This window comes from Musa acuminata, chromosome BXJ2-4, assembly GCF_036884655.1.
Source record: "Musa acuminata AAA Group cultivar baxijiao chromosome BXJ2-4, Cavendish_Baxijiao_AAA, whole genome shotgun sequence".
Taxonomy (NCBI): Eukaryota; Viridiplantae; Streptophyta; class Magnoliopsida; order Zingiberales; family Musaceae; genus Musa; species Musa acuminata.
In genome coordinates, this window is record NC_088341.1 from 7,370,843 (window position 1) to 7,392,093 (window position 21,251).

At 35.4% G+C, this 21,251-nt stretch overlaps 1 protein-coding gene across 7 annotated transcripts; it reads left to right on the forward strand.

Moving 5' to 3' along the window:
* Window positions 1–3,243: 3,243 nt before the first annotated feature.
* On the forward strand, window positions 3,244–20,306 carry LOC135582881 (uncharacterized aarF domain-containing protein kinase At1g71810, chloroplastic-like). Of its 7 annotated transcripts, none has more exons than XR_010485901.1 (23): window positions 3,245–3,707; window positions 3,792–3,836; window positions 4,281–4,319; window positions 5,905–6,075; window positions 6,165–6,317; window positions 6,465–6,500; window positions 8,633–8,676; window positions 8,978–9,068; window positions 9,159–9,200; window positions 9,325–9,433; window positions 9,563–9,677; window positions 10,104–10,153; window positions 10,230–10,308; window positions 13,511–13,561; window positions 13,699–13,840; window positions 14,017–14,061; window positions 15,741–15,845; window positions 15,943–15,984; window positions 16,866–17,048; window positions 17,488–17,607; window positions 19,276–19,381; window positions 19,468–19,597; window positions 19,928–20,306. XR_010485901.1 is itself a non-coding variant. In XM_065103423.1 (22 exons), the coding sequence occupies exons 1-21, from the start codon at window positions 3,327–3,329 to the stop codon at window positions 19,378–19,380; spliced, it is 2,148 nt and encodes a 715-aa protein (XP_064959495.1). In that variant the 5' UTR covers window positions 3,245–3,326; the 3' UTR covers window position 19,381; window positions 19,468–19,926. The 7 variants fall into 7 exon arrangements, 3 of the variants coding, with proteins under 3 accessions (XP_064959497.1, XP_064959496.1, XP_064959495.1); XR_010485902.1 differs by having other exon boundaries at window positions 19,994–20,306; XR_010485904.1 differs by having other exon boundaries at window positions 19,468–19,590.
* The last annotated feature ends 945 nt before the right edge of the window (window positions 20,307–21,251 follow it).

Consider the following 21,251-nt stretch of genomic DNA (forward strand, 5'->3'; position numbering starts at 1 on the left):
TGTCTTTACTTAATTATTGCATTAGGAAATGCGATAGCGTAATTAACATAAAAGCAATGTTGATGGGTGGCTAAATGATGAAAAATATATATTAAAAAAGTCAATACCGAAAATTTATTTGAGATAGAAATTGGTCAAATGATGAAAATAAATAGGCAATATTGGTCAACATTGATAGGAAAAATATTATTAATGTAGTGTCCGAGATTCATATTTCATTTGTTTATTTACGTGGATAAGGATTCAAGATATATGATTATCCTCTGTTATCGTTAATATAGTTGAATGTCAAGAGAAGATTATTAAAGTAGGTTGGTAATATTTCATAATTTATCTTTTTATGATCAGATATCAAAATTAATTGTTTATATAAAAAATAAAAATTATTTTTTAATCACTTATATTCACACTCACATAGAGATTGGATCGAAAACCTTTTCCGACCTTAATTTTTGTGTAAGGTGTCACTTTAAAAACTTTATATTTTTACCTCATAGGTATCTTAGATAATTATATAATTCCGAACTAATCATGGTATCAATAAATTCTTCGCATAACAAACATATTAAAAATATGTTGATGGGGTTGATTTCTTTTAACTTTGTGTGTATAAAAGATAAATATCATATTTTTAAATACTTAAAATATATTTTATTATTTTCACCTATCTCTTATGCTTATTTTTTAGATGAACATTGGTATCTCATAAACCAAAGCTTAACTATTAAAACCACCTTTATAAATATAAAAATAAGATTACGACTATCGAGTCTTCTCTATCCCTGTAATGATTCTTTCTACTTGTACTTACTTTTAATTCTGTATTTATCGTTTAATTTACATTGAACTTCGATATTGAAGGTAAAATATAATTTGAAGGGTGAACAAAGGACAATTAAAGTTTTAGGAACATATTAATAAAAAATTAGGTCCATAATTGAAATAATCAGTTTAATTTCTTCGATAATCCATCTTAATATAAAATAATGTTACTATCAATTAAGTTTCAAGATCATTATACCAAAGGTGATTTTCCGAAAAAAAAACTTATTTTTGGATTTTTTTTCGAGAGAGTATCCCTTTTCAAATATCCTAATCCCCATCGTATATGACTTATTATGACATTTTCAATACTTCCATCAAAATACTATAAGTTTATTTAAAAACATTATAGACGAGAGATATTGATTTAAAATATAAAAAAAAAATTATACAAGTTAACAAACAAAAACAACTAAAGAATAAGAGTTATATGTTAGTTGCAGTGTTTTTGACACTTCAACCAAAAAATTGGAAGTTATTCAAAAACACTAAAAACCAGCAGAAATAGACTTAAAACCCACAGAAATAAACTTATATAGAAAAATAAAAATTTAAATAATTATCATTATTGGTTTACGAATAAAAATAACTAAATATGGAGACTCATTTTTTAAATAAACTTATGGTATTTTTTGGCACCTCCATCAAAACATTATAAGCATATTCAAAAATAATTTAATTAAAATAAATAAATTTATAATATTTTTGGCACATCTATCATGATATTATAATTTCATTAAAAACGTCATAATAAAGGCAAATAGAATATGAACAAACAAATAAGGAGAGTTTCATATACATGTCAGTTATATTATTTTTTTTCAAATACTATAATTATATTTAAAAATTATAATTAAGGAATTGTTCACCCTATTCATCAGTTCAAAATCAATTGATTAATTTGCTCTACCTACTAAAAAAAAGCTATTGTGTCATGTTAGAGATATTTTGGAGATTATTAAAAGAGGAAGGTGCCTCTTGAAGAATATGAAAATAATATCTTTCGAAAAAACTAAAAAAAAGGTTTTCCTTAATTCATCCATTTACCTACTATAAGCTAACATATATTAAGTACAATAGTTTATCCTAAAAATGTTGAATTTATAGTGATGACATATGCATACTAAAATGAAACTAGAGGGGCAAATATAAAAATATACTAATTATAAGGATATACTTGTAATTTTTTTATGAAAAATGTATTCTAGTACTAATTGTACAGAATATCGATTATAAATAGTTATATTTATATACATGTAAAAAATATATTACCTTATCGTGGGAGCTAATTATAGATTATAAATAGTTATATTTAGCATCTCGATCCTTATATTTTTAAACGTTGATGAGGGTAATAAATGGCGACAAGACTCGGGCTGACGTCAGCTGACCCAAACGAAGCTCACGCCTCGATCAACCCGGCAGAACCTGGTCAAACGAACCAGAACACAGGCCGAGGCCCATTAACGACTGCTCAGGCTCGATCCTTCATGCCACGCCAACAGTGATGTCAGACGCCATCAGAGGTACGATCCTACTCCTTGCGGGCAGGCACATCGGCACATTAGGTAACACTAAACTCCCCTATAAATACCCTCGCGTTCTAAACGAGTATGAGGGGGAGAAAAAAAAGGAGAGACACACAGGAAAACACCGCACCACTCCACATCATTAACTTGATCGTCGGAGGGGTCGGGCCGAGCTTCCGACTCGACCTATGTGCAAGTACGAAGATAAAGCTGTTTCTTCCCAATACCGCAGAGTGGAACCCTTCCCCATAGGACGCCCCCATGAGATCCTATGTAAGTGGATCCATGTAACCGACCGCATCGGCAACCCCCGAGGGACTCCGAGCAAGATCCCCATCATTCGGACCTAAACCGAGCCGCGACGGCCCCAAGACCACGGCTCAAAAGTTGTTCAGACCAACAAACGTTATATTAGAATCTCAATATTTATGAAAGTGAAATATTTAATCTCATTTATCCTCGTATCATTAATTTATTAATAAAAATATTATAAAATTTATTTTTGAGCACGTGTTAATTCTATCGTACTTTGATTTACTATTGAGCATGTACATTATTTTCATCGGTAGAATTGATGATATGAAAAAAAAATATATATTTTATTTTTTTTTATAAATATAAAAGATTAATATTATTTTTAAAATTATAAAAAATTAAAAAATATTAAAAATAATTACAGATAATATGTAATTAGCCATATACGCAGCCCGTTAAATTCGAACACAAAATTAATATGAGCAAGTAAATCCAAGAAAAGGAAACGAAGAGCCAACGAACGGTCCATATTAACCATTGGAGCTCTAACAATGCCTCCTGCATCCGCCACGTGGAGGGCCTTCCTGATCACATAAAATAAAGGGATCAGGAAAAAGGAGCAGAAATGAGAAAACTTCTGTTTATCCAACTTCTTTGCTTCACTATTGTCTTGAAGCTCCACCGTTGTCTCATTGGGCGTCTCCTCTTTCTCTGCTCCAAATGCTTCTCCTCCTCCCGCCATCTTCCTCCCTCTTCGCCTCCAGATTCAAAGCACATGGATTCCCCACTCCGGGCCGCCTCGACCGCCAGCGGATGCCTCTCCTTCACACCCCTCGGCGGCGGGGGAGCCGGCTGCCGGCGCTCGCCAGCTCTGACGACGTCGACGCCTTCACCAAGTACTCAGGCTATCTCTTCGAGGGCGGCGTGTCATCCGAGGCCGAGTTCCTGGACGCGTACGACCTGCCGTTGATCACCTCCATCTACCGCCGGAAGCCCTTCCTGGTCTTGCGACGATTCCTCCAGATCAGCACCACCTTCGGCCGGTGGGTCACGGTGCGGTACCTCGACAGCGTCTCGGATCGCTCGGATGAGATGTTTAAGGCGAGTTCCGTCCTCCTGGTTTCGATTCGTTTTCTTTGGTTCTTTTGATGGAATTCTTTTTGAGTTTTTATTATTTGGTTGCAGACTAGGGCGGCCGAGCTGCGCGCAATTTTGCTGGAGCTTGGCCCGGTATGATTCTTGTCCTAGTTCTTCGAATGCATTGTTGCATGCATCTTTGTCGTGTCTTCTAAATGTTCTGCAATTAGCCACGAATTCGAGAATCTTTGAAATTTCTGTTTCGACATATTAAAAGTTGTCATCGTGGGATGAGTTCTTTTCTGTTGGCTCATAATGGCTTTTAGTTTGCTCTAAGATTACCGGCTGAAACCTACCTATTTTCTGTCAACTCATCGAATAGGTCTGGCGTGGAAGACGTTCTAAGTATCCTAGTAGACCTTTTGTAGCGTTTAGTAGTGATTTAAAGCATTCTAATAACTGCAGTGCCATTATTGGTCAGACCACACAAATATTTCATTGTGACAAATTGCTTTATTTTCGGCACTTGTCATGGTTTTTAAGCTGAATGAGAATCAGGCTCTATTGACTTCATTTAAACAATACTACTTGCTGCAGGCATTTGTAAAAATTGCTCAAGCGGTTTCATCACGACCAGTAAGTTCACATTTCTACCTTTCCCATATGACTACTTTGTGTATCAATAATATTCTCCCAAATCACTTGCCTTTGTTTTTAGTGATATCTGGAAATAAATTTAATCAGACTGTTTCTTGTTATATGGTGTTGTTTTCTATAGATTCAATAATCCATACGAAAGATTGTTTGCCACTGTATTTATAACTAACTACAAAGATTGTTTGCCACATGTGGACCATCTGAAATTGGGCAGTCTGCGTGCTAGTTCATTCCCAGACCTATAAATACATGTCATTATGTAATGCTCCAAGTGAATTACATTCCTTATTCAGGATACCTTTTTTTTTTTTTACAATATTGGAGTACTTGCATATAGGGGGCTGCTCTAGAAAGTCATGTGGATAGTTTTAAACTGCTTGATGCTCATTGGATCACCGAAATGTTGCAAAGAATCTTTGGCTGAAATAAACATATAAGTTTCCAAATTGACTCTTGCAAAAGTTATATTGTCATACACTAGGTACCTCTCTATCAAGCTTGATTATTGGCTAGATCTTCTGATGTTCCCTACAGAAATCTTTTGCAGCTCAAATAAGGGGGGGGGCTGTAACTTTGTCTTGTTTCAGCCATCTTGAAACAATTGAATGGCCTTTTCTTATTGGCTTTTAAGTACCAATTTGCTCTCAAAATGTGCAGCTAGCAGTCATTACTCATATTGAGAGCTATTGTTCTTTTTATATGTAGCTTTATCTGATACATGGTTTTCTCCACTACAATGATATTTTCATGACTATGTTGAGTTGCTGACCAAGGATTGAGGTCTTGGTCCGATAATGATCAGTATTGGTGCATTGAGTGTTTGCTTAGATAGCTTGGTACCACCCTGTACAACTGCAAGTGAAGAGAGAACTACGCACCAGGGAGGAGACAAAGATGACGGGAGGAGGTGGCGACTGCAGGTAGGGCAGGGATGGAGGGGAGTGGTGATGCAGGTGAGGAGGAGGAGGAGGCATGGAACGAGAGGCAATGGTGTAGAGAGAGAGACCAATTGTCAGAGTTGAAAAAAGGACACAAATACTAGTACTGGACAGTAGGCTAGAGCTTGACACCGGCTACTTCTGGAGTAGGGTAATCTTACTGGTCGGTACTTCTGGTATCAGATCACCCAGTCTGCATGATAATCGGCCATCAGACTAATAGGTACCAGTCTGTATCAAATGGTACAATAAGCTTTTAAGACCTTAATTTTGGCTAGGATTGAGAAACAATGAGAATTATCATCTAATATGACCACCTGCAGAGCTATTTATTCCAATCTATCATCGAGTATTCAAAGAATTTTATTTTCAATTGTCGAGCAGTCATTTTGTAATTTTGTAGTCATATATAGATTCTTTTTTGTCCCATTGTGAACTAATTAGGTACTAAGTCTCATCTTATCCATTACTTGAACATTGTTAGAGAGAAAGGAAAAGAAATGGGTGTTTCTCTATAACATGACAATTCAAAGTTCCATATCAAATTTTAAAATAATATCTGCAGGGTGCAGTTTTTCTATGTATCCTTTTCTCGGATGTCTATGTTTGAACTTCTTGTCCTGTAGGATGTGATTCCACCTGCATATTTAGAGGAACTGTCATTGTTGCAAGATCGCATAACTCCCTTTTCAACTGAGATTGCCTTCAATATGATAGAGAAAGAGCTCGGACAACCAATAGATATTCTTTTCTCTGAAATCTCACCAGAGCCAATTGCTGCAGCATCTCTTGGACAGGTTCTGAATGCATAAATGATTCTCTTGCGTTTGATAACATGAGAAAACTGAGATATAACCAATTACAATATGTTTCTATTGATTGATAGGTTTACCAGGCTAGACTTCGTTCTTCTCGAAAAGTCGTTGCAGTGAAGGTACAAAGACCTGGAGTTCAAGCAGCAATTTCATTAGACATATTTATCCTGCGTTACATTGCAGGGTTTGTGCGGAGAGCTGCCAGGCTTAACACTGATCTTCAGGTAGTGCTATGAGTTCATATTTGTCTCGGAAGTCTATACTTGTGGTCAAACCATATTCGTCTGTTAAGTTCTTCTTTTGAAGTAAATCTGAAGCTTTGCTTTTCCAAACTGAGGTTCTGAAATAAAAATTCGAGGAACTTCTTGCAGGCTGTGCTGGACGAATGGGCATCAAGTTTATTTCGGGTTTGTAATCCACCTTAAATTTGTTTAATGATTATGCATCAAGGATGAAGAATCTTTAGAAAATTACTGTTTACCAATATGAAGCTGTTGTGGGAAAACCTTAACTGATTTCAACATCAGGTTTTTGCTCAGTTTTCTTCAATCGTGTTGGCATGATGATTCAAGACATATGTTTGTTTCTTGTTCGTCCTTACTCCTTACAGCATTTTGGAAAATTGTTTTCAAGTTTGAACGTTTTTGCCTAAGCTCCTCTAGGTTCTTCAAGTAGCAATAACCTGATTGAAGCATGAATTTGTGTTTTCCATATGATCTGGCTATTTTGGTACGACCACTTGACTTCTTTACCTTTGGTATACACTGTTTGATTATGTCTGCACCAACAACTACAACTTGCTATAATCCTCTATTACTTGGGCCTGACTACAGATCCTTTCTTTCTAGAGCTATAATAAATGAGCAATATCACAGCCATCAAATGTCTTATTTTTGTCCTAAAGTTCTAATAAGGGCTTGCTAGATAGTAGATATTCCTCTGTCTCTTCTTGTACCTCTAATTTGAGATTTCTCACCTTACCTATTCGGTGTACTTACAGGTTTTCTCACGTTGAAAACCAACTGTATAGGTTGGTAGAGACCAGTTTGTTGCTCGTCTAATGGCTGATTATTATGCAGTCCAGGCAATTTCATCTATTTCAGTTTTACTAATTAGTAAACTTACCACACCAAACTTACCAGTCAGCAAGCTGATTGGCACCGTGCTATCTGATAAGCAGACCATCGAATACTGGTACTTGCCATACCCTTTTGTTGCCCTTTTTTCTTCCTCTTCTTTAATTACTTTGCTTCTCCTCCATGTCATCACTGCCACTCCACTACTTGTCTGCATCACTATGTCACCACCTCTCTGTTGCATGGTATGGCTCCTCGTCCTCCGCCTCTGCCTGCTTCTCCATCACCACCAACACCACCTCCTCCTCCCCTCCCCCTCCTTTCACTCTCTCTGGTTGTAGTGGTTCAGTCAGATCAGAATGGTACCGTTCTGGCCGCTGGTTGCTGTTTCTACTGGATTGAGATTTTAATCCTTGAATACCCTTAATGTTTGTAAATGTAAATATGTCTTATTCTTTTCTTGTAAAACCATGCATCTAACTCAATATCCTTATCTTAGCGACATTGACCTTCTTGAATGCTTTTACTCAATTGTCCAACATTCTTATCTACACTTCATAACTGGCCTTATGACTTTCTTAGATGTTTTTTGTGACAATTCAAGGGGCATACATCTATCACAAATTATGCTAAACTTCATTCTTCCCTTTGATAAGTATGCTTTTTTAGCTTATAAACGATATGTTCTTCAGTTTCTCATCATAGATATTGGTTATGTTTTTGCAATACATAAGATGTCCTGCTCTTAGTTTCTTGAAAGTATACTGCTTCCTGAACGGTAATTATTAAAATGTCAGAAAAGATGTTTGACAATAAAATCATGAAATATTAAATTTCCTCTTTAATGAATCTAGAATCTAAATAAATGTTTCTATGATCACCATCTGTATAAATAAATCTAAGTTAGGTTTCTATGATCATCATCTGTAGATCAGACTTTAACCTCTATGATTGTTGACTTTGACTCATCAATAAGTGTACTGGTGTACGTGCTTGTTTATAATCCCATGTGAGATAAATGAGTTCATCTTCAATACACTTCCTTTTTGTTTAGCTTGGATGGATATACGAGTTTATATCACTAACAAATTTGAAATCTCATAATAAAGTTGTCCCCTGACTTAAATCCATATATTCCCTTTCTGTAAAAGTGTAGATATTATGATCAATTTTGCTTATTCTGCTCATGCAACTGGTCAGAGGCATGAGAAACCATCTGTTGGACTAACCTTGTGCCTTTTCTGCTTTCTTTCTAGTCTTCAGATCTTCTTTCAAAAAATAAGTTTACAATGTTTTCCCTTCAATGAACTTTTTGTGAGTTCTAGTTTTTTTCAATCCGGGAAGTTTGGATGGTTTTTTTTTCCAATTTACACGACTGCTAATGCATCTCTTTTCCTAAAATCAAATTTGTGAATATATGCTTAGTGCTTCTTATTGAACACAGGTAAATCAATTTAATGCAGGAGATGGATTACCGTGCTGAAGCAATGAATGGACTAAAATTCAGGTAGGAACCATGTGGCAATGATATCAACTTGTATTTCCTTATTTTGGTGCTTTCATGTTCACAAGCAACCTATGATGGCCTTTTTAGGTTATTCTTTCAGTAATTGATGGTTTCTATTGTTATATTCAATGGGATGAAGTGGATTCTTGATTAGTTGTGTCCATTTCATGGCAAAAGACATCTACAGTAGAAAATACTGATGTTGAACACTGATAATTTCAGAATATGACTATTAGTAGAATCAGAGGTTATGACTATTCAAATACATTAAATTACATATGTTGAATGCATGCTCAACTAGGAAGCTATATGGAGGACTACAGGATGTATTTGTACCAGAAATGTACTTAGAACAAAGTAGTCGCAGAGTCCTCATCATGGAATGGGTGGATGTGCGTGCTCTAACTCTTTTTTTATTTGTATATTTTTAGAGATTTCTTAAAGAATGGTGTTCATTCATGTTGGTTGTGCGAAATATGTAGGGAAATAAATTGTCGGAGGTCAAAGATATTTATCTCATTGAGGTAGAAATCTGGATTTAAATATTAGATAAGTTTCCTTTCATTTAATTCTATGTTATGCGATGTTTTTTTTCACTGATTAACGTCTTCCTTATTGTATGGCATCATGATCTTTCCAAAATAACAGGTAGGAGTATATTGCTCGCTTTCTCAGCTTTTAGATTATGGATTTTATCACGCGGATCCACATCCTGGAAATCTTCTGAGGACATCGGATGGGAAGCTAGCCTACTTAGGTAGGTTTAACCAGTATCTGTATGGCTCTAAACATGCATAATAAAATTAACATTGGAGCTTGTATATTTTTCTGTAGCAGTTGCATCTCTTAATACTGATTGTTGCATTTCTTTTTTTTTATGTTCTAGATTTTGGAATGATGGGCGAATTTAGGCAAGAGCTTCGAGATGGATTTATTCAAGCATGTCTTCACATGGTTAATCGTGATTTTGATGCTCTTTCAAATGATTTTATTACTCTTGGGTAAGATGATGCTTGATGTAGAACTCTGATTTAGGAAAATGGTAATCAGAGGCTGGTGTAGGTAACATTAAATTGCATCTATTTTCTTCAGTTGACATGTGATCCATGCCCAAATATGGGAAAACTACATGACAATCAGGCAAACATGATGAGTTTATATGAATTCATTGAGATATGCATATTTGTTAAATATTCATAATATGACAGAAGAAGATTCCTTTGACGACCTACTGTAGTTCCTTTAAGTAATGCCACTTTCAGCAATCTGGAAATTTGAATCTTACTGGTGAATTACAAATGCAGCACAATCATAGTCTTATCAGTGTAGGTTGTCACAAAAGCTTGTTACTTGTGACAATGAAGAAGTTTATGATACTAACTCTTTTCATGTGATCTGTAACATTGGCATAATTTTGTGCTTTACAGTCTCCTTCCTCCAACTGCACAGAAGGATGAAGTTACCAAGGCATTAACAGGTTCTTTCTGTTTCATAATGTAAACTTAATTGTCAAATTAATGACTTGTTCATCTGAAGAATCAATTCATTTGCAGGTGTTTTCCAAAATGCTGTGAACAAAGGAGTTCGAAATATAAGCTTTGGAGATTTGTCGGGAAATCTTGGACGAACCATGTATGGTGCTTTATATCTTAAAGTTCTTGTTATGGTAATATCAAGAAGCTTTAGGCTATAAGATGAGACACTTTTAATAATAACGAGAGGCGATGCTAGTTTTCATCTATTTCATTAACTTTTATTGTTGCAGTAGTGAATATGACTTGTCAATCCAACTAATATATCTTCTTAGAAAACTTTGAATGTCCATCAACAAATGCTTTTGATCATAATGAGAACTTTAAGAATTCACGGAGATGTTGTTTATCACTTTAGCTGGTTGGTTTAGGAATAACAAGTACCAATATAATCTTATAATCTGGTATCCTCTTTTCATTTTGGATCCTCTTCCTTGTAAGGAAAACACATGTTTGAGCCTATAGATAGTGATCTTCTTCTCAGTATTTTTAACTTTGCAACATGTCGTTGATCTGCTCGAAGACAGTTGAACATCAGAGATTTGAACTGGCCAACTAATTAGTTTATTCAATTTCTATTTGATAAAAAGGAAAGTAGTTGAAATACAATGATATGAAGCTTGTTATTGATTAGTCACTCCATCTTTAGTTTGTCCTCGTAACAAGTCAGATTGTGTTTGAAGTCTTCTTATGGATCTAACGAGACACTGGGTTCTGTATAAGTAAAAGCTCATGCAATTCAATCTTAGAAAGACAGTTATATATAATAGACTTCTTACTTTCCATCAATTGGATTCTTATATGGAGCACCATATTAATAATATGCGTAAGGTTTGCAGTACCGCTCGGAATGGTTTGGTATGGGTGGTATTTACTAGTTCGATATTCAATCAGTTCGTAGATCAGGGATAATCGAGTGGTACAAGTTGTGTACCAGGTTATTTCTTGTTTTATTTTTTTCAACCATTTTTTAGGTCTTTTCCTAAACTCAGTAAATAGCTGTGTTGTAGGGAAATCTAGGGGCGTTATTACATGCGCAGCGAAAGAACAAAAAATAAAAATCCCCAAATTTCCCATAAATTGTATTCATCGTCGTGGGAAGATTGGTGCGCTAAATCCGTAAAGCCGAAAACTACGTATATGAAAGATTGTGTTTTACCTCGGGAGATCGTATATCCCTGAATCCCAACAGATTTGTAGGAGAGGGTGAAGGAGGTCAAGTGTTCTCCTCTCTAGCAGTGATCCACATAGCAAGGCTGCGATGACGCTCCTCAAATCTCCAAGCCTACTGTCTGAGGAGGAGAAGGAGAGAGGAGAATAGGAGATAGCAACCAAGAGAAGCTCTAGCCTACGAACCTTTGGTTCCCTCCTATTTATAGAGGCCCCCTATCAACTTAACCCTAATGGATCCTATTATATTAGGTATTGGATCTTCATCAAACTACTCAAGCCTCTTAGAGTGGATCTCTATCCAATAATCTCTCATTGACTCTTATTTGGATCTCATCCATAGGATCAAATAATTCAGGGGCTTATTGGATATCCAATAAGATAGGGACTTCGGTGGATATCTCATATCCGAACCTTTACTCATCGCAATGCCTACCATATGTGTGTGACCCTCTAGGCCCAATATCGAGCTGGCCGTGAGTCATACCTATCAGAACTCGTTCTGGCTTAGTGAATTATTATCTCCATAATAATTCACTCGACTCATCGACTGCGGACGTACTAGGCCACTACGCTACAATGCTCAAACGATACAGGGGAATCCAATCCATTGGACTTGTCTGTCCTCAGTTACCGTATATCTATAGTCTCTTATCCATCTAATACCCCAGAGACCGTATACCGGGCATGGTACTGTCAGGCCCATACAGTTTCTATTCGAGTCTCGCTCTAATCGGATTCTCCTGGAGAACTCTCTCTCTCAATCCGAATGACCCTGGTCAGGGATTTGTCTGAGCAAGAACACATGAGATATTCCTCTCATGACACCGAGAGCGGATAATCCTCTATCGATACTCAATAACCCTTGTAAGGTTAGCTACCACTTCCGATGACCGGCTGTGCTAGATCTGGAACCTCCAGACCTATAAGTCCGGTATCAAAGAGTGGAGTTTTCATACAGGACATCCTTGGTGTCTCAAGTCTAAGAACCAGATACACCACTGGGACTACGGAATCACTATCTGACAATAAAGCATCATTAACCATCCAACATTTCGTGAACGGATCAATCAGTGAACTTCTTTTCCAATGAGCACCTGCACTGTATCCCTAGTGTCCCCACACGAGCAGCTATGAGATCAGCCACCTCCATCATATGTACGAGTATACAGTACACCAGTCAGTCCAGTTATCTTGATGTCCTTCTCGAGCAACCTATGACCGGAATTATATAGGATATGTGTTTAAAGGTGAATCAGTCTCATTATCGTAATCTCATCACAATCTGATTCTCATTGCACAGATCCATGTATATCACAATATATTCATGCAACATGCAATATAAAGTGATAAAATGTCTAATAATATAATTAGCAAAAAGAATGTATATTATGTCACACGTATCATCACTCATGTGATTGGTTTGCAGGGCACCTATGACCAGCATGTGTAACAACACTCGATATGCCTGTATGGACTGGTATGGTACTGGTCCAAGCCTTAACTGACATAGTATTAGTCTGAATGTTGACCGGTACACTACCGATACACAAAATTATGAACCTTGAATATGTAGATATGCAATTGGAAACAAATGTCTTTTCCTTCTGCAGATGGATTTTTATAAAAATGAAGATATTTGGCAATATTTTAGGTGATGAGAATTCTCTGGAGCCTATCTATGAAGAGTATAGGATCAAGAGCAGAAAAGATCTTAGTGCACTCACAAAACGAATGAACTTCTCTACCAGAATTATATGTTGTCTGAATGACTACACTAGCTCTGTATTGGCCTATGCTTTGAATTTTTGGTGATAGTCAATATATGTTATCAAAAAGACGTTTGTATCATTTTATTTTGTATAGTAGATTACCCTTAATTAAAGTTACCCTGTTACATTGGCCTGAATCATATATCATTTTTATAATAAAGTGGGGCTTGTTATACTTGGCTTCTCTGATCATTTCAACACTGCTGAAGTTTCTTTAGCTTTTATCTTCTATATGAAGCAAGCTTTATAAGGTTAAATGGAGACTATCATACTCCATACATGAAATTTTTCTGCTGCTCATTTTTTCCTGCCCCAGTTTGAAGTTTAACTAATTCTTTATATTTTCCTAATGTTGTTCAGGTACAAATTTAAGTTCCAAATACCATCTTACTTTTCTCTTGTCATTCGAAGGTAATCACGTGAAGCCTAAAATCCAGGACATACAACATATTTAAATAAAGCCATCTTCATTCCTTGTCGGTATCTAGGAACAAGGATGGCCACTTCATGTATACCATTGTTCAATTTATATTTTTTTGTTTTCTCAGTCTTGCTGTTCTGGAGGGCATTGCAATCAGTTTTGATCCAAATTACAAAGTCTTAAGTAGTTCATACCCATGGATTGCAAGAAAAGTTCTCACTGATAGCTCACCTCAGCTGCAATCTACCTTGCAGACTCTCCTTTATAAGGTTTAATATATTTACATTTCCTTCTTCAGATCATTTATTAAATTTCCAACTTGTGCTGACTTTAGTATCTATAATCAGGCATTGTAGATTTACATGCTGGACATTTCAGGATTTAAAATCTTTAACTCGAAAGCCACTTCCTTAAACTAACAATGATCCCTTTTTCCCTCTATCAGGAAGGAGTTTTCAGGATTGATCGTCTAGAATCATTGTTAACCGAGGTTGGCTGTTTCTTTTGTTTTTACATACACATACATTGAAGTTGCTTAGCACAACAAAATGTACATGATGCAAAGACAAAGATATTTAGGTTGTAAAGTCTACTCATTACAACATACAAACTATGCAAGCAACATCGTTTGTTTAAGTTGTCAGTTTGTCACTACTGGTTTTCTGTTTTGATGGGAAACTTATCTTAGATATTGATTTGTCTCTTCTCCAAGTACTAGTGATGATGTGTATGCTAATGCTTTCCTGTTGAGAAATTTTGAAGTATGAAAAGTGTTTGAGTTGGTCTAATTTACATAATGAATGCTTGCAAATGTCTGGGTATAGCTTTTTAATGAATAATGGAACTTTCTTTAAATTCATGAAGCCACAACCAAGTTGTTGTAAACTTGTAATTACATTAAGCAAAGCTTGATGCCACTCTCCTAACCTTGGAATTTAGCCTCATTGCTACATTCCTAAGCTCAATCAGAGTTAGCCAAGCAACTTGTCCACAATAACATGTTAGACCAATGTTCTCATTCTGGTTTTCCTGGAAAAAGGCGAATATCAACCAAAGAGCACCCACTTCAACCTGCTTCTGCTAGTGGCATAATCGATAAAAATATACAAATTCATGAGATTATATAGGCTTCATTGGTCATTGTTGATTGAAGTATGCATTTGCAAAGCTGTCTTTTTTTACTTAGAGATAAGCTATCCACGTTTGATTAGGAATTCCTAACCAATGGAAGTTATGAAAGATAGGACAGGAAAGTAGGACAGGGGAATAAAGATAGGACAGGAAAGTAGAAAAAGGAATGCTACTTTCCCATGCTATATAGCCCCACTAAAGTTCTTTGTTAAAAATTCCCACATTATAGTACCAAAATCCAGGTACATTGTTATTAGATTCAACGGAAAACAAGATTGAATTACTTTGTCCATCGGCTAGGTTTTAACCTTCTCTTAATTAATCTGTGGTTTAGATTTATAGGCCATAGCGAGGGTCCATGAAGAAGAGGGCTTGCGATCACGAGTCCTAGTCTCAACCTTTTATTTTATTTTTTAATTTTTAATTAGACTGGATTGGACCATCTGAAATGGGGACAGTTGCTGTACCAGTTCACTCCTGGACTGCCTGGTATGTACAGGTCTGTGTCACGTACATGAAAATGAACAAAAAATGGAGAATAACTCTCACATGAAGGTGCAACTGTTATATAAAATTCAGTTCTTATCACGAAGAAAAGCCCTGAAGAAGTCCAAGAGAAGCTTAGGAACCTCCATATGAGCTCATGATGTATATGAGGAGCTGGTTGATAAGGAGATAACCTACAGTGGAATGTCTCTGATGAGCAAAGGCGCCCAAAAGTACTACAATTGATGGTACTTTTACATTGTTTATGCTATCATATGACATTGAACAGGTCTTTATCATCAGTTGGTGGTGCAGTTTTGTCATTGTGAAGGAATAATGCCTTTTTATATGCTTTTTGGATCATAATAGGAACTCTAGCATAAGTATTCTCATATATATATATATATATATATATATATATATATATATATATATATATATATATATATATATATATATATATATATATATATATATATATATATATATATATATATTTATGTATGGATGTATGTATGTATGTATATAATGGAACCTTAAATAATTTGACAGTCACTTCGTGCGAAGACCGAACAATCTCTTGTTAGGAAAGAAGTGGAAGATTCTGATTCAAATAAAGCAATAAAACAAGTACTCTCATTCACATTGACTGAAAAGGTGACAGAATATTTGCATTGACAATTTATTTTATTGAGCTCTGTCGAACAGTTGAACTCACGGGACCTGATGTTAGTAGTAATCATTCATTTTTCAGGGAGCATTTGTCAAGGAAATACTTCTGCAAGAATTTGCTAAGGTACATTATATATGTTTATGTTGCCATTATTATGATTATTTCTTATGATGCTTCCTTAAGGTTATAATACAAATTAGAGAACTATAATTACCATAGTAGAACTACTTCATGTAAATCATACAAACTTGTCTTTTGATATCTCCTCTATGCCGGACATTAATTTCTTGGATGAGATAAACAGAAAACGAGTCTACAAAAGCTTGCTGCTTCAGAACAAGGACAATATTTAGACCTGACTATATCATTGTAATAGTCATAAACTTCTCTCTTTTCATTCCAGAATCATGATTCACAATATCATTGATAGAGACTAACCAGAATAAAATTTAATTGTTTGTTTTGATTATGAGAGAAGAGTTATTCTTGACATCCCCAAGTTACATGTCTAGATAATTTTTCCCTTAAATAAATCTTGAGCAATCAAAATTTCTCTTCAGACCTTCCAGAAATTACAATTGAAAGTTTGTCTTCTTGTATGATATTTATTTTTTCATATTTGTGTTGTATATTGTCTTTATATTTGTTTTCTCTGCAGTGATTGACTCAACCTGATTTATTGATACTGAACCTTAAAATGTTTAGAAATTTTGGCAATTTTAACGGTAAACTCTTTGTATGAGGGTAATATTGGAAAAAAAAAGGAAAATGTCTGTGAAGATGCAAGGAGCATCTTGTATTAATTGTCTTTTCACAAAAAAGTTTAACAACTGATACTGCCGCATTATAAAAAAACCTTTTGACATATGAATGCTGAAAGAATATTATCCCAGTATATATCTGATTAAAGTATATAGTTGGAAAATCTGCTACATAAAGAAGCATCAGAATTCCAGATACTTTATAATATCAATAATTAAAGATAACTAGTTTCTATTGTGTAGGGAATAGATGCACTTGGCTTAGCAACTTTGGAAACTTTGACATCTGCTGCTGCTGCAAGGTTGCCTTTTACCATTGGATATTCATCATCCTTCATGGATAATGAGGACATTGCCAACTTGAGAACTCTAAATCGCCTTCTTCTGCTGCTATCCAGACTTCAGAAGAATGAGAATCCAAATTCAGTAAGATTGTCATCTTATTATAGCGTCATTTTTGACACTTGATGGTATAATTCATGTATTGTTAGCGTCATCACATATCACAACTAGCTAAGTGGCACAGAGTTAGGTGATTAGAATGACAACAAGTGCACCATTAGCATGTTATGCTTTTCGAATGTTGCCATGAAAGATATACCATATTATCAAAATTTCCACAGAACATTCTTGAAACATCTGGTCAGATTGTTCATGCTAGTTTGTTGAGCGTTCAAATTTTCTTTGGCTAAGCTATATATTTTATCTTGCTGGAGAATACTACTCTAATGCTTTCCAATCATCAGGACTTTTGCTGATCAAGAGGTTCAAAACTAGCATTTTGAATAGTTCCAAAATTCTAGTCTTCAATGTTCAATAGAAGTTTTTGATTTGGTCTTCGTTTGAACCTGAAATTCTTTTGCAGGAAGTAAACTATGCAAATTCTGGAGAGAACAAAAATGCTTCTGTGGAGGAGCTATCTCTCGTTCTATATCAAATGACATCTGCACAGGATATTTTACCAATTCTTTCTGTCATTCCTGAGGTAAGGATGATATAATTCCTAATTCTTTATTTATGTGTCTGAACTATACTCTGTACTTGCATGGTAACTATTACACAAAATACATGCGTTTATTTGTTGTGGTTCTCTCACAATTGTTTTTATTATTGTGTAGTTTATTATAGCTGAATTAACTTATGTTCCCACAAACAGAAATATGTCTTTGCAGATATCTCAGTTTGTACATCTATGCTTCACTAATTCACTGGGTGTTTGTCAAAATAGGTAGGTATAGACTTTGCTGCTAGTATCTGTTGATTCTTTGCATGCAGGTACTTCTGTTGGTGACCTAAGTTTAAGCATGATTAAAGTATGGAATCTTGCCAGAAGGCATTTGCTGGTCATGCAGTACTTAAGTTTTTTGACCAAAGGACATGGAAGGCAAATGAGTCAAAGTGATATATTAGAATATCGGTAACATGTAATGGCTGGAACTGGCTATTTTTTATTACATGATAATATTTCCAATAAACAAGAAACTTCAGGTGCAGGTAGGCCAATTGAGGATGTTCGTCTTGCAATCCAACTATTAGCTGGGCAGACTGGTCATGTATTCTAGTTAGATTTAGCAATCTGGTGCCATACATAGAGGATATGAAGTCTGATGCTAGAACACGGTGATAATAATGAACTGATCAACAAACGTAAGACCCAGTAGCAGAAAAATCCCATGAAAAGATTTTGAAGGAAAAATAAACCAGGGAAACTGTGCATGTCAGAGAAGAATGGTCCCAGTACAAAGTACAATTTTTTGTCAGAAAAAGCATTTGTTGATTTATTACTATCCCTGTGACAAACTGAAGCCTACAAAATACAAATTTTCATGAAGTTTAAAATCCAAGATGAGCCATTGGAAGACAGTAACACAGAAGGCAGCAAATGCTCTCTATTAATAGGGCTAAAGGAAACAATAAATCAAGTCCATATCTGAGAGCTTGAGAATTATGGAGATGGAAGGATGACCCTATATCATGATCAAAGCAGAAGAGAAATCTGAGCTATTCCTCAAACTAAAATGCAGGAAATGACATCATTGGAATAGGTGGAGTTGAGAAGATCAGAAGAGAAGATATTCTTCAAGATATCACATTAATACAATGGATAACCAAGTCATCATGCATCAGGGTTGAGAGCAATTGAACTGCAAAATAAATAGATGTTGCAAGGTCTGATGTAAAAATGAGTTTGTGAAAAACTCGAGAGATCCTACAATGTAAAGAGCAATTGTCTAAAAGTGGAAAGGTGCCAAAAAATTTGAAGAGAATGGACTCATTGGTCATTATTAACTGAAACAGATCCTTCTATTAGATGGCATTTTTTTGTACTTTAATCCATTAGCAGTCTAGCACCACTCAAGTTCATGGACACCATGGATCCATTTAATCCATTAGATGGCATTAAAAGAACTAGTATGGATCCTCTATTATACTTGATTCATTCTCCTTTATGGACACCATGGACCCATTTACCACTTTCATGTATTGCTGAATGCAATGCTGCATTCAGCCAGATTTTGCAGAATTGTTGGCATTCATTTCCATCGAACTATTAGCAAATGTGTCTCATCCTTCATTTGTCTGATCTGACTGGTTAATACCAGTGGATATTTACTTTGTTTTTATTTGTTCTTCCTCTGTTCCATTCTGGCAGCTTCCTTCAGAGTCGCAACAACAACTGGTTCGTCTACCAGCAGATTTAGCTGGGAGGCTGTTGTCTCGTGTGGTAGCAAGATCTATCAGACGGATTTTTGTATAAGGCATGTACAACACCACAGATCTGCTTTTCTTCCTGAGATCATCATAACCCTATAACTTATCTAATTGTTTTCACATCTAATTGAAGTTGCTTCCAAGGCTCATTATTTGGCTCGCCTCCAGAAAGGGATTAAAGGGACTCAAAGTGATGCTTCGACTTGTTTATTGGATCCATGGTTTTGTTTTCTTTGGTAATCCCAACCACTGCAAGGTAAAAGGTGATATCTTTCCCTCTGAAAATTATGTACTTTAAACAGAGTTGATGTGTATACATGTATATATAGAATTCAGTGCATGCCTTGATTGCTTCTAGCAATATCTTCTTCAGTCATTAATTGATTCAAGAGGATCGAGATCACTGTATCTTGTTTAGCTTGAATTGTGATTCGAACGGTAGAGGGTAGATAAATGTGTGTGACTTGCATTTGAACAACTAGACTGATGCAAGTAGCCAACAATAAGGATTCCTGGCAATCCATGCATCTGTAATAATCAAGAGAAATGCTGTTCATTAGATCCTAATGGATAATATTGTCTTTGATCGTTAGCAACCTCTTGGATCTGTTGATGTGGTGCTTCTATTTGTCCACAAGCTGATGCACTAATTACGTCAGATGAAACCATTATAAACTGGGATATGGAGTGGAACATTTCATCAGCATGGAGAAGTAGAATCCACTGCAAGGGAAGTCTAAATCAACTGCTGCCGCTTGAATTTGAGTCACACCAGATAACCTATCAGTTTGGTATTGACTTCAATCATTCCATGTCGAAAATATGGTTTTGAGACTACATTATGAGAAGATATTTGATCACCTGTGATGAACATATCCATTGTGGGGTATGCTTTCCCTGCTGTTGCTCTTAACAGTAAATTGTTCTCTTGGTAGTAAACATGGTGCATCAAAGAATCTGATTCATGAACAATATTATCCTGTTCCCTTGTTGATCTGCGCTATGTTGCATGGCTCCCATTTCAAGTCAAACTTTGCTGGAACAGTATACTCTCTCACATCATGTCCTATTATGATAGTTGGATAGCAATGAATTCCAAAAACTTTTTCGAGTTATGTAACTGGTTGGTCAAGTGAATTTTCTGCAAGAATTTGTTTGGTATAAGTTGGCATCAGGATCCCTTCTCAAGTGAAGGAAGAACAAAAATACATGGAACATATGCACTCTCCTGCATAGAGAATTCTGAGTCAATTTCTTGAAAGAATCTTCCAGGAAAGCTGAGTCGAGTCTATCTCAATCATCATTGAGATAGATGAGCTGAGCTCATCTCAATTATTTGGTGGCCATCTTATACTATATTTTCTCTTCCTAACCTCTTCTTTTCTCACAAAAGTTTTATGATCCCAAATCCTGCATACAACACATTATGTTTTTTTTTCCAAGATAAGATATTATATATTACCTACAGAAATGATTACAAGCGACTCCGAAAACATACATCCTCTCGGAAATATATCCATTTTATTATACATGATAAAATCTGTAGGTCAATTAATTAATAATTATGTTACATAAAATAACAAAATTATCTTAAATAAATAAATAAATCATTTCTACTACATTCAGAATCAACTAAGACCATAACGTCATGCAATATATTTTTTCTAAAATTAAAACAATTTCATCTATCAACATCAAAAGCTTTAATTCCATAAATCCAAATTCTTTCTAAATATATACACTTGCTAAGATTTAGTTTTTTTTTTTTTTTTTATAGAGTAAGTGGCAAGATTTGAATTCCGAAATTCTTTACCAACTAAGCTAGTCCTACTCAACTTTTGATCACCACCAAATTAATATTTATGACGTAAAATGTAAATTTTATAGTCGATTTGCTGCTATCCTATCGTCTCTATT